This window comes from Castor canadensis, chromosome 11, assembly GCF_047511655.1.
Source record: "Castor canadensis chromosome 11, mCasCan1.hap1v2, whole genome shotgun sequence".
Classification (NCBI taxonomy): Eukaryota; Metazoa; Chordata; class Mammalia; order Rodentia; family Castoridae; genus Castor; species Castor canadensis.
In genome coordinates, this window is record NC_133396.1 from 45,655,586 (window position 1) to 45,668,551 (window position 12,966).

The 12,966-nt window shown below is 51.6% G+C and overlaps 1 protein-coding gene across 5 annotated transcripts in view; it reads left to right on the top strand.

Moving 5' to 3' along the window:
* Abr (ABR activator of RhoGEF and GTPase) overlaps window positions 1-12,966 on the top strand; it is a 181,070-nt gene that overhangs the window by 126,256 nt on the left and 41,848 nt on the right. For 4 of the 5 annotated variants that reach the window (XM_020157938.2, XM_074046548.1, XM_074046547.1 and 1 more), the window contains 5 exons: window positions 1,371-1,431; window positions 5,951-6,003; window positions 6,544-6,684; window positions 8,836-8,957; window positions 10,613-10,778. In XM_020157938.2, the coding sequence (XP_020013527.1) occupies window positions 1,371-1,431; window positions 5,951-6,003; window positions 6,544-6,684; window positions 8,836-8,957; window positions 10,613-10,778 (543 nt within the window). Of the gene's footprint in view, window positions 1-1,370; window positions 1,432-1,763; window positions 1,922-5,950; window positions 6,004-6,543; window positions 6,685-8,835; window positions 8,958-10,612; window positions 10,779-12,966 lie in introns of those variants that run through there. The other variant, XM_074046549.1, reaches the window with a different exon arrangement.

The window sequence follows — 12,966 nt, forward strand, 5'->3', positions numbered from 1 at the left end:
ATGGCTCTGTCATGGCTGCCCAGGTGCCCGGGGCCATCATGGTCCAGAGACTGTCCAGAGTGTGGGGTCCCCTTATAGCCTGGATGGATAGCCCATTCTGTGTGCATGGGCATGAGCCCCCGCCCCCATGCATCAGCCCCTCAAAGCCCACCCGTCCCAGAGGGCAGAGCTAGTCCCTGGCCCTCTGCCAGGTGGCTGCTCATCCTGACTCACTCGATGACGATGACGCTGTTGCTTCCTGCTGGCGCTGCCACTTAATTACTGCAATTAGGCCCTTCTCCTCTGCAGCAGGAGTGATTTCATACCTCTAGGCTGCACTGGAGGGGGTGTGGAGCAAAATTCCCTAAAGCCAGGATCCAGGCACCAGTGAAAGACACAGCCTGGAAAAGCTGAACCTGCCACCCCCCCACACACACCCCCTCTCCCTACTGCCAGGCATAGCAAGCTCCATCTCTGGAGATTTTCTCTGTCTAGAAACAGTTGAAGACAGTAGGAAATGAGCTCCCACTGTCTGGGCATTTCCTCCCCCTAGGCAGAGCAGGCAATGTCACTTGGGTACCTGACCTTGGCCTCCCCTTGCCCCCTGCCTTCTCCCCTCCTGGGTTCTGTGCACTCAGCCTGCCAAGTGGGGATTGCATTTCAGCTCCAGTTGCCGTCTATACTTTCCTGATAGCACAGGCTGGGATAGGAGGGGTTTGGACTATTGCCTGAGTCTGTTTCCAGCATCCGTTCCGGGCACTTGCTATGGGCTCCAAGAGGAGTGATGGGGAGTGTCAGGTGGGCTAGGGGCTGGGTGAGTCCCTCCTGAATGGAGAAGGTGTAGCTTGACTGCCCTGTGAAGTCAGCATCACTGCCTCAGGCTCTTGTCTTCCTTCCCTCCCTGATGCAGGTGTGTAGACCCCTCTGCTTTGGTTCAGGGGTGCTCATGCTCCAAGGATCAGCTGGCACACCTGGTGCTTGTAGGCACAAACCCTGTTTTCCCCAAGCTGTTGTGGACCTGTCCCTGAGGAGTGGCTGCAGGGGGTCATGGGTGGGGTTCTGCTAGTGGCCCCGCTCATCCTCAAGAAGGCCCTCAGAGTTGTTGGTGAGGGGCATCAGGGGGTGAGTCTAAGGAGTTCCCATTGCCACAGTGCTTCCTACCAACCAGTCCTTACTCTGGTACCCAGAGTTCCCATTCTGGTCCACACCCCAGCTGCTGGACTCAGGAGATTCCAGGGATCAGGTGGTGAGGCAGAAGTGATCCACATCCACTGGTATTCTTTGTCTGCTCATATTTGTGCCCCTCGGTTTCAGAGCCCCTCTACCGGCCATGCTCACCACAAGGGAGTGGTATACAGACCAGTTAGTGATTCCTCTCCTCCCTCTGACAGGAACTCAAAGTGAAAGGGCCCAAGGACTCCAAGGACAGCCACACATCTGTCACCATGGAAGGTACTTTGGAGAATGAGCTGGATTGCAGCCACCTTCCTTTGTCTGGTTTTGTGAACTACGGGTTGTATGAATGTGGTGCCCTCCCTGCTTATGTGTGAATGTGTGTGAGGGAGTGCATATGTGAGTGTACGTGTGGATTCCAGCCTCTCCTCCCCAGGCAGCCGGCCAGCTACAAACGTGCTCCTCCTTAGGATGCCAGCAGGCGCTAGGTCCCTCCTCCCTCCCTCCCTCCCTCCCTCCCTCCTTCCTCCCGCCTCTCCACGCGCCTCCCACCCTCCCCCTTGTTAGAGGAGCACTCGGAAGGAAGCGAGCAGTGAGCGGCTGCTTGATTCTGGAGGCTATACAGCAGCAGCCAGCAAGGTGGCCGAGTGGGCCAGGCTGCCGAGGGGAGCCAGGAACCTGGAGCGATGGCTGCACGCCCCTGCCACAGGCACAGAGGCTGCCATGGAAATTCTCCTCATCATTCGATTCTGCTGTAACTGCACCTATGGTAACCCAGGCACCCCTCAGAGGGAGGTGGTGTGTCTTAAGCCCCCTGGGGGCTGGCTGGAGCAGGCTGAAATGTGGCCAGCAGGATGCGGGGGCAGCAGGGGAGGGAGGTTGGGCAAGTGGCTAGACCTGCATGCATTCTTCTTGGGACCAGTGGTCAACCTGGAATTGAAGTCTGGGGGCTGCTCAAGGCAGGGTGGCTTAGATATGGAATGACCAGGCTAGAAGGGTCCAACCCCCCAAGCCACTCCCCTCAGGATCTGCAGGGGAACTGGCAGCTTGGCTTAGCCTGTGCATAACAGGCTTTTGAGCAACTTCCTGGAGAGGTAAAGAAAGTGACAGGCTGTAACTGCAGGCAGGGTAACCCTGAGGCCAGGGAGAGAGGCAGTAGGACCAGGCAGAGAGGGGCAGAGGGGCAGGAGGGTACCAGCCTGAGCTGGAGGAAGAAGTTGGGAGTTTCTTTGTTCCAGCGAGAGATGAGGAGGAGGTTGGGCAGCCTGAGTATTGTGTGCTCTGTGCACATGCTACCTCCTCCTAGGACTGTGCGAACTGCCTTGCTTCTAGGTTGCTTTCTAGCTTCTGGAGACCCTTGAGCCTAGGTCTCTGCACTCAGCACAGAAGGTTGGCATTGGGAGAGGGGGGCGTGGCAGGCTGCTCCTTTGTGAAGGTCACATACCCACCCTTCAGTGGGAGGGACCCAGAGCATCCTCTCTGCAGCTCTCTCAGCTTCGGGCAGTGGACCTAGGACAGGCATGTGCAATTAGCCTGGCTGTTGTTCCTAGGAGGAAGAAACAGGCCTAGGCGAGAGGTGTCCAAAAGCTGATGGACCCTGCTCTCCAAAGCAAGAAGTGCCTTAGGGGTGACCTAAGCTGCCTTTGGAAGGGCATGGGGGACTCATGTTGCCTCCAGGCCAGCTGCTCAGGGACCATGTATGTCAGAGCGGCAGGTAGCTGGCTTGAGGACCTTCCTCTTCCCTCCCACCAGGCATTTTGTCTGCACCCTTCTCAGTCACTGTGCTTGCCTATCTCCGTGGTAACCCAGGGCTCCATGTTATAGGCTGAATCGAGGGTGGTTGCTGTTTGTTATAGAGGAGGAATGGTTGAGGTTTTGGGGTTCTTTCCCAGAGGCTGCTGTGCCAGGGGTGGAGAGGGGCTGTGCAGGACCACTGTCCCCCTTACCTTCCAGTCTTCCTCTTGTGGTGGAAGCAGCCTGGGAGGTAGTCGTTGCATCTGCCCCAGCGAGACAGCTGCAGGCACACCAGTTCAGGACAGAAGACCCTTGTGGCCCCCTCCCCCTCAACTGATTCCAGCTGGTTGGGGTCAAGAGGAGAGCTGGACTTGAAACTTGCCTGTTCAGAAAGCAGAGGGGAAATGCTCTTTTTGGTCTGGCCTTAGGAGTTGGTCAGGTCTCAGCCCTGCTTCCCTAAAAAGAAAAGGGATCAGTCCTTTGCTTCCTCTTCCCTTTCCAGTAGGTGAAGTAGGCCTGGGACCTAGAACTCAGGGTTCCTTTGGTCCTTGTGATACTATCTTTGAAATCAGCTTCAAAGCAGGGAATGAGGACTGAAAGAGACAACTCTTAAAGAAGGGTCTCACTGTAACTGGAGAGCACAAATCACCCCAGAATCCTCCTGTGGTTCACAGAGCTTCTAGAGGGACTGACCTCTTGTAGAAGATGGCTAAGCATGGCAAACCAAAATTCAAAACCCAAAATCCAGCCACCACTCACGGCTTTGTGACTGTGAACAAGTTACACAATGTTTCCGTCCCTCGGTTTCCTCTCTGTAAAAATGGGGCTGGTGAAAATTGCTCCCCTTTTAATCACAGGAAATAACATGCCTAAGGCAGTTAACTCTGTCACTGGGCACAGAGGGGCCGACTAGAGAGACCAGCTTGCTCAGGTTGATGGTCTGACTTCTGGACTCTGCACATGTTGTTTGCAAAGGCCCTGGTTAGGGAAGGCTTCCCGGAAGAGGGGGAAAGACAAACCTGTCCACTTGTTGCATGGTGAGTATGCCAGGCAAGACAGTGAGGAGTGGGGAGTGGCCCCACAGCCAGCTGGCCTCCCACAGCCAGGAACAGGGAGGGGCAGGAGCTTCTGGGGCAAGGATGAACTGCAGGGATCATGAGGAACACAGACTCTGCAGGTACCCTTCCTCTCCTGGGTTCCTCCGTATTTGATATGGCCCAGGGCCTCTTCTGTCCTTCCCTCTCCTGACCTTTCCTCCAAGGTCCCCTCCCCCACTCAGCCAAGGCTGCAGGACTCGTTCCATGGCCCCCATCAGATGGACTTTTTAGGTGGTGACAGGCATATTAATAACCCCTCTGAAACTTGACCCACCATTTGTGCAGATCTCTGAGTGTAGTCAGAAACCTCTTCCTCCTAGGACTTGGGAGAGGGAGGGGGAAGGAGTTGCGTGAGCTGATGCTGCATTTTCTGGGGGCTGGGACGCAGAGCCCACTATGGCACTAGTCTGCTGAGTTTGTGCTTGCTGTGGGTCTCTGGGGTTCTCCTGGTATGACTGTCCCTGAAGGTGTGCCTAGCCACAGGTGGATGGGAGCCCTTAGGTACCCCAAAAGTGGGGCCCCCCTGAGCTTTACCCTCACTGTCTCAGGATACCCCAAGCCCTGTCCTACCCATTGTAGCTCCCATGGCCCATGGGGAGGGTCTCTAGAAATTGCTAGTTAAGAAATGGCTACAAATAAGTCCTAGGAAGTGGGTTTGCATAGCATAGCAGTTTTACTATGCATCAGTATGAGCAAAGAGGCTTTTTGAAAATGCTGCTACCCTGTTTTGCCTTATGGAGATTTGGGGTTAGTTGATGGGGTGGGGGTGGCATCTGTTTTTCTTAAGAGCTCCCTCAGTGGTTCTAGTGGGCAGCCAAGCAAAGGCTGCAGATAAGGCTCTTGGCACCCCGCTGAGACCGCATCTTCTTCACAGCAGGCAGATTGCTCCCTAAAGTGCCTGTCTAGCAATTCACAGGGTATTTATATCTCTGACTTAGGACCCTCTTTGATTAGGGGACTGACTATAGTATGAGTGTCAGCTCAGGGATCAGTTACAACTTGGTCCTGACTTTTGGTCAGAGTCCTTCCCAGATCAGCATCTGTCTCTTATTGTTCCTATGGCAGGAGGCCAAAAGTCATGACTCCATGGACTGAGGCATCCAGGTGCAGGACCAACAGTGGTGGGAGGGGCTGGGCACAGCTGCTTGCTGGAAGGATGTTTAGAAGTATTGGGCTGCCAGCTGCTGTCTCCACCTGTCCCTGCTGACTCCAGGCAGTCCTCATTTGGTGTCTGGGTCATGGAGGGGTGCGACACATGGGGGCCTGGCTGAGTGTGCATTTTCCCAGCCTCCTGGGGCTCCCATGGCTAGACCCTACCTGAATTCCTTTAGGAAGTCTTTGCCCTGCAGGCTGCTATTGGCTTGAGGACTTTTGATGGATATCTGGCCTGGCTTCTGGTCCTCAGCTTGTGTGGGGATTCAGTGACATGTGAAAAGGGTCTCTCTTTGTAGAAATGAGGTGGGTGCGTGGGTCAGAATGACGCATGCTGTTCCCAAGTGGCTCCAGTGCCAGGTCGTGGACAGAAGGAGCAAGAGAGTAATGGGCACAGAGGAGCTGTCCTTTCTAGCAAAACAGCACATCTCCTTCCTCTATCCCGGTCCTGGGTGGGACCTAGAGTGTGCTAGACCACTGTTGGGCATGCTTAGGTGTGATTGTGTGATTGAGGGCATGTATGTAGGGAAGTAGCTGCTGTGAGGCAGGCCAAACCAAGACAAGCCTGGGGGATGGACCTTGAAGAAGTCATGTCCAACAGGCTATGAGGTGGGTGGCCAGGGCCATGTGTCCACCTTTGTGTTGTTTGGCCTGTCCTGAGAGTGAGCGTACGATTGCTGTAGAACCCACTTTGGCTTCCTGAAAGTGGTGTTCATGTGGGAAGCAAGGGGGGATGGGGGTAAAGCTGTTCTCCAAGGTCTTGAGTTGCTCCTTGAACTCATTATCCTGTCTCCTTTCCCTGCCTTCCCCAACAGCTCTGCTGTACAAGCCCATTGACCGGGTCACTCGAAGCACCCTGGTCCTACATGTGAGTGTCGGGACCCCTGAATGGCCAGGGAAGGGTTAAGAGTTGGATGGGAGGGCACTGGAGTCACTGAGACTCCATTTGGGGAGCCAGGCATAGGGTCTCTGGGTCCCAACTGTACCTGCCTGACCTGCAGTAACTATGCCAACAGGACTGGGACCTAAATGTAGCTTGGCTACTAAGCTTGATATTTGGCCAAATGCTCCCTAGGAGGTAGGCACCTCCTGCTTTTCCATCGCCTGCCTGACAGACTCCAGTTTCTGGGAGCAGAAATGGGGTGGGTATGGGGGTGTCTCTCCCAGCTGCTTGGTGAGATGAGGCTGATCCCACCATGGGAAAGAACCACAACTGCAGTAAGAATAGAGGGAACACTGCCTTTACCCCAACTGTTCTGACCCAAAGTTTTAGTTTAGATTTTACAGGCATGCCCAGCCAGATTAGAGTGTGGATCCCTCAGTGTCCCCCTCAGGGGTGAGGATTGAGTATTCCCCACCCCAAACTGCTCCCCTCCCCCGCAAATTCACCACCCCCATCTCTTCCCAGGACCTGCTGAAGCACACACCTGTAGACCACCCAGACTACCCGCTGCTGCAGGATGCCCTTCGCATCTCCCAGAACTTCCTGTCCAGCATCAATGAAGACATTGACCCCCGACGGACTGCAGTCACAACCCCCAAGGGGGAGGTGAGCTACAGACTCTACACAGCCCTAGAGTGAGGAGTGGGTAATGGACCAGATTCCCCCAGAGAGAGCATGTGCTGTCCTTCAGGCACAGATGTTGCTGCCGAGTACTCTGTGCCTTTGTGCCCTGCATCCTTTATTCCCAGCCAAGGGGAGGTCTGCAGACTTCAGTCACCCTCATTACCTGTGGCATTTCAGGCTATGGGCTAAGAGCTTTAAGCCTAGTGTCTCATTAATCCTCACAATAACCCAGTGAAGCACAAGAGGAAACTGAGTGTCTCTCCAGGTCTGGCATAAGGGCCTCAGCCAGAAGTGCCAGAATTGGATTCTGTATCGGACACCCTCTGGCTGCAAACCCCCTGTGTCGTCCAGGTCTGGCATAAGGACCTCAGCCAGAAATGCCAGAATTGAATTCTGTATCTGATGCCCTCTGGCTGCAAACCCCCTGTGTCGTCCCCCATGTGAGGGAAGCTGAACTTCTGGGTACCTCATTCTTGGATGCAAACATTCCCCTCTGGTTAGCATGGTGGTCTTAGGAGACCCCAGGGAGGGGGAGGGAGCAGGGACTCTGAGCAGCTTTATGACCTGCACAGCAGGTGGGCCAGATCTAGGGAGTGAGCCCAACACCAAAACCACTGGGACTAAGATGGTGAAGGCCCAGACTGCTGAAATGTCCTCACAGACACTTAGAATGTGGCACAGTAGCTCCCCTGGGGGCCCTTGCTGGAAAGGGTGGGGGGTAGCCCAGTGAGGGGAAGCAATGTGGAGAATCTGAGGGTCAGTGACCCTCATGGGTCAGCAGCCTGGCCTAGATACAGTGCTTCCTGTCCAACGGAGGTAATTAAGTGGCATTTGGGAGTGAAGGCTGGCTGGGTTTTTGCTCCTTTGTTACATTTACAAGCCTCCAGTGACTCCTGGAAAGGGAAGTAATGAGGGACAGGGTCTGGAGCGTGACAAATGCGGCTTGGAGCTGTCTCTGAGTGCAGTTCCCAGCCCTGGTTTGCAGCACCCTGAGTGTCACCTCCGGAGACATCTGAAAAATCTCCAGAGGGCTCAGAACACCATCAGTTTCAGGTTGTCTTAATTGTGTCCTTTCAACATGCTCACCCACACACTGCAGTGTTTGTAGTGCACACAGGAGAGGCTGGGATAGAGAGTGACAGCTCCAGAGAAGCATGCTGGCTCTGAAGGTGGCAGGGAGGAAGCCAGACTGTCCAAAGCTCAGTTTAGAGGACTGCTACAGCAGTCCACTGGGGAAAGGCCAGGGTCTCATCTGCTGGGAGTAGTTAAAGAATCTATTGAGAAGTGGCATAAACAGGCCTGAGTGCGTCTGTAGGTCAAGGCTGAGCTGAAACTACATTAACTTCTTTTTTGGTGATACTGAGGATTGAGCCCAGGGCTTTCTTCATGCTAGGCAAGCACTCTACTGTTTGAGCCATGTCCCCAGCCCTAGATTAACTTCTTAGGATTGATTGGAAGGGGCTGTGAAGACAAGGGATGGTGCAGAAACCAGGTCATTGGCTCAGAGTGCAGAAACCAGGTCATTCTGAACTAGGGTCATCCAGTGGGGGAGCTGTTGAGAGCCAAGCCAAATGTAAAGCTACCATTTGTGATCACATATTATGCACCAGGCACTATGCTGGGTTTTTTTGTTTGTTTTTTGGTGGGTCTTGGGATTGAACTCACAGTGTTGTACTTGCAAAGTAGGTGCTCTACCACTTGAGTCCATTTTGCTCTGGTTATTTGTAGATGAGATCCCATGAACTATTTGCCTGGGCTGGTCTTAAACTGCTATCCTCCTGGCCTTAGCCCTCCAAATGGCTAGGATTACAGGCATGAACCCCTGGAGCCTGCCTGGCACTGTGCTATTTTACATGCCCCATCTTGAGTAATCCTTCCTCTTGGGGCGGACAACTTTCTCCTTTAATACAGATGATAAATCCGAGATTACCAAGGTCAGGGACTGTGCCTGGGATCACAGCTGAGGAGTGGCAGAGTCTGGATTCAGACCCATGACTCCAAAGCCAATGCTGTTAACCAGCAGGCAGCAGCCCTCCCTCCAGCCCTCCCCAGCTGGGTGATGTCCCTGGTGGAGGCTGGGCCTTGGCCTGCAGTCCCCTCTGATCAGTCTGGGGGCTGTGCCATCTCCCTCAGACGCGGCAGCTGGTGAAGGATGGTTTCCTGGTGGAAATGTCGGAGAGCTCCCGGAAGCTGCGACATGTCTTCCTCTTCACAGATGTCCTTCTGTGTGCCAAGCTGAAGAAGACCTCTGCAGGGTAAGTATGTGGGAATGAGCCCAGGGTCAGGGTGGGAGATAGTCAGACTCTGTTCCTGTGGAGCCCTCACCCAGACTGGGGCAATCTGTAATATTTTCCTTTTGGAAATATATTAATTAATTTTATTTTATTACACATCCTTTTCCTAAAAATAAATCATGCTTTTAATTATAAAGATAATATGAGGACATCACAGAACAAAAAAAAAAAAAAGAAAAAAAGGACATCACCCATTTGAACAGAAGGATTAGTCTCCTGTGGCTATATTTCCTTCTTGTTTTTTTTTTTTTAAATTCATTTGTAATCAGAGTGAATGCTCAATTTTGGGCTCTGCTCTATTTCATGTCATAAGCATTTTTCCCTTTTGCTGCCTAATCTTCATAATCATCATTTTACTTTCCTGCATGATGTTACAAGTGGATATGCCATAATTTACTTAAGCATTCTCCTTTTATTAGACATCTCTAAATTTTTGCTAACTGCAATTCTGTGAATATTCATTAAATCTGCCATTTATTGAGGGTGGATGCCGTGCCAGGTGCCATGACAAATGCTTGAAATACATCATTTCCAGTCTTTCCCACAGCTCCACAGTTTCTATCCGTTATTATCATGGTCCCCATTTCCCAGATGAGAGAAGAGTCTTAGAGAAGGTAAATAAATTGTCACACAGCTAGATGTGGAGAAGATGGAATTTGAACCCTAATCTAACTTGAGCACCCCTTTCCAACTCTGTCTGCATAGTGTGGGTCTGCTCTATGCCGTGAGCAAAAAGATCATCCAGTGTTCACATGTTCTTCCACTTGTATTTCCTTATCACCTGCTATGTGCAAAGTACACTTCCTTACAGTACAGGGGGATCAGATCCACTAGGGAATCAGAAAGAGAGAACAGATCCGAGTCCTAGAGGAAGTCAAAGAAGTGAAGACGATCGTGAGGTTCAACAACGGACATTACTCCCTAAAACTAGACCACATTCCAGATAGTTCTAAAGCAGAGATGTCAGTGATATTCCTAGAAGGCCTCTGCCTGCCATCCTTTGCCCATGGCAGACATAACTAATCAACCACAGCACCCTTTCCCATGGCTTGGATGGAGCTTTGTAATCCTCACCCCACTATCCTGTGTGACCCTGATTATTTGGCTCAGAATAACATCTCTATCTCACCTCTACCCCTAAAGGATAATGCATGTGAGCCTTGGTATAGACAGGCTAGAAGGAAGAAAAGGGTGTGTGAGCCCAACCAAGAAGGCTCTGCTCTTCTTGATACACAAGCGGTTTGGGATATTTAAAAACAGCAGTCCTGCTGGGCGTTGGTGGCTCTTGCCTGTAATCCTAGCTACTCAGGAGGCAGAGATCAGAAGGATCATGATTTGAGCCCAGCCCAGGGAAATAGTTTGCGAGACCCTATCTTGAAAAAACCCAACATAAAACAGGACTGGCAAGCTGAAGAACAGAGCACTTGCTGCTGGCTGACCCAAACCCTGACTTTCATTACTCCATGTTTGTGTTTCCTGATCAAGGGCAAGGATCACTCTTGCCTCTGATGAGTTCTCAGTAAATTCCTTTCAGGTTGTTTCTGGTCTGGGCCCAGCAGTTCTGGGTTGAAGAGCTCACTTCCTCCTGGCTCATGTCTCCCTTGGCTTGTTTGCAGAAAGCACCAGCAATATGACTGTAAGTGGTACATCCCCCTGGCCGACTTAGTGTTTCCATCCCCTGAGGAGTCGGAGGCCAGCCCCCAGGTGCACCTCTTCCCAGACCACGAGCTGGAGGACATGAAAATGAAGATCTCTGCTCTCAAGAGTGAAATCCAGAAGGAGGTGAGCAGAGTCTGGCACCTAAGCCTGGCTGGGGCTGTTTTGACTGGGTCTCTTTGAACCAGCTATGCTGGGGGGAGGTGGAGGCAGGGGAGCTATAAGTTTTGAGGGTCTGGTAGAGGAGGCAGGACAAAAGAGTGGGAACCCTTGAGTATTTAGGTACTTAGGGAAAGCCCCGAGTAAGACAGATTAGCTCTGAGCAAGTGGTGGGAGGGCCAAGGAGGGAGTGCTCAGAATTTAGTAGGTTGAATTTTGGAACATTTCCTGGAGAACAGTATATATTGAACACTGTAGAAAGGGAAGCAAGAGAGGAAGAACAAGAGGGCCTTTTTAAGGAGAAGCAGGACATATGCAAAAGAAAAGGCCCAGGAGGCCTTACCAGCAACTGACAGACCAAGTGGGCAGATAAACAGGGAGAGAATATACCTGAGTCCCACCATTCACCTGCCAGCCTAAAAACGCATAGAAGAGAGCCAGATTCCTATCACTTCCGGAAATTTACAAATATTTGGTCTATGTTAAAGCACAAGGAAACCTTAAATTAGAAAAAGGGTGGGGGGGGGCTGCTGGGGTGCCAGTAGTTCATGCCTGTAATTCTGTCTACTTGGGAGGCTGAGATAGGAAGCCATGTTTCAAGGCCAGCCTGGGCAAATAGTTCATAAGACCCCATCTCCAGAATAACCAGAGCAAATAAACCAGAGTTATGACTCAAGTGGAAGAGACCTGCTTTGCAAGTGCAAAATCCTGAGTTCAAACTCCAGTCCCACCAAAAAAAAAAAAAAAAAAAAAAAAAAAAATCACATATTTGAAGTCAGTGGCTAGAGGAAAGCATCATTGGGGTAACCTTCCCCGGGTGTAGTTGAGGTGTTCTGTCTTCCTCACATATCCAGGCTTGGCTTAGACCTCTTCTCTCCTCTCAGGGAAACCTTCTCTGATATCCACCTCTACCATAGATTGGGTTGGGTACCCACTCCTGGTTCCTTGTGTTTGCTGCTGGCTTTGCTCTAATGATACAACTTTCTCCCTTCCCTGCTAGAGTTGGAATTCTAGTAAGTGGTCTGTTTCCTCCAGTCCTGTGCCTCCAACACTTAGCACATAGTGAATAGACCCTTAATACACAACTACAGAGGGATACAAGACCAAATGGCCTCTGAAGATGCTTTCAACTCAAACCTCTGTCTTTAAGTCAGGGAAAAGACCACAGTTAGAGGGGTGTTTGGGGCAGGAGGATGTCCTAGGACTGAAGGTCTGCTTCGGGGTGCATCTGCCCAGAGAGAGCTCCTGGACCTGCACAGGTGCCCTCCTCCTGAAGGGCTGGGCCCAGCCTGTTTTTGCCAAGCCTGTTTGCCTGTCTGGCCCTGTCCACCTTCCCCACTCTGTGAGCATCCTGCATGCATGCTTCTCACCTGGGCCTGGGAGCTGGGAGGCCTTGTGCCTTCCTTCCTGACCCAGGTGTGCAAATGTGGCCTTCTGCTCAGTCAGGTCAACACATACTGAACCCCACTGGCTGCAGGGGGTTAGCCAGACACCTCACAGAGCTCCTTGTCCAGTGGAGAAGAAGGCAGGCAAGTGCAGCATCAATCCCAGGACATGACTCGTGTGACAAGAGTCACTGGAAAAGCAGAGGTGTAGTCCCTAAGTCACAGAAGAAGCAGAGATTTATTCTTGATTGTTGTTTTTGAGATAGAGTCTCACTGTGTAGCTCAGGGTGGCCTCAAACTCCCAATTCTCCTGCCTCAGCCTCCTGAGTGCTGTGATTTCAGGCATGGACCACCACACCCTCCTAAGGTTTATTATTTTAATAATAATAATTTCTTTTAAAAATTTTAGTCATTAACATAATACTGGATTCCTACAATAAGAAATGCTCACAAAACCAAAGTATATAGAGCAAAATTGGTGTTACTCACCTCCTGTTGTAAACAGCTTGAGGTCTTTTCTTTTAGACTTTTCTATGCTGATACTGGAGGGTGTACATGCGTACATACACACATCTAATTTTTTTAATGAGATAAGACCACGTGTGCTATTTTGCAACTTTTTAGGCTCTTCGCATGCCTGCATCTTAGAGCAGACCTTTCTAGCAACAGAAGCATGTTGTGTGGCTGGACTGTGCAGCAGTGCGTCTGGGAACTCAGATGTTTCCTGTTCTTTTCCCGTAGGAGGCGGCTCTGCAGTACACATCACTGCC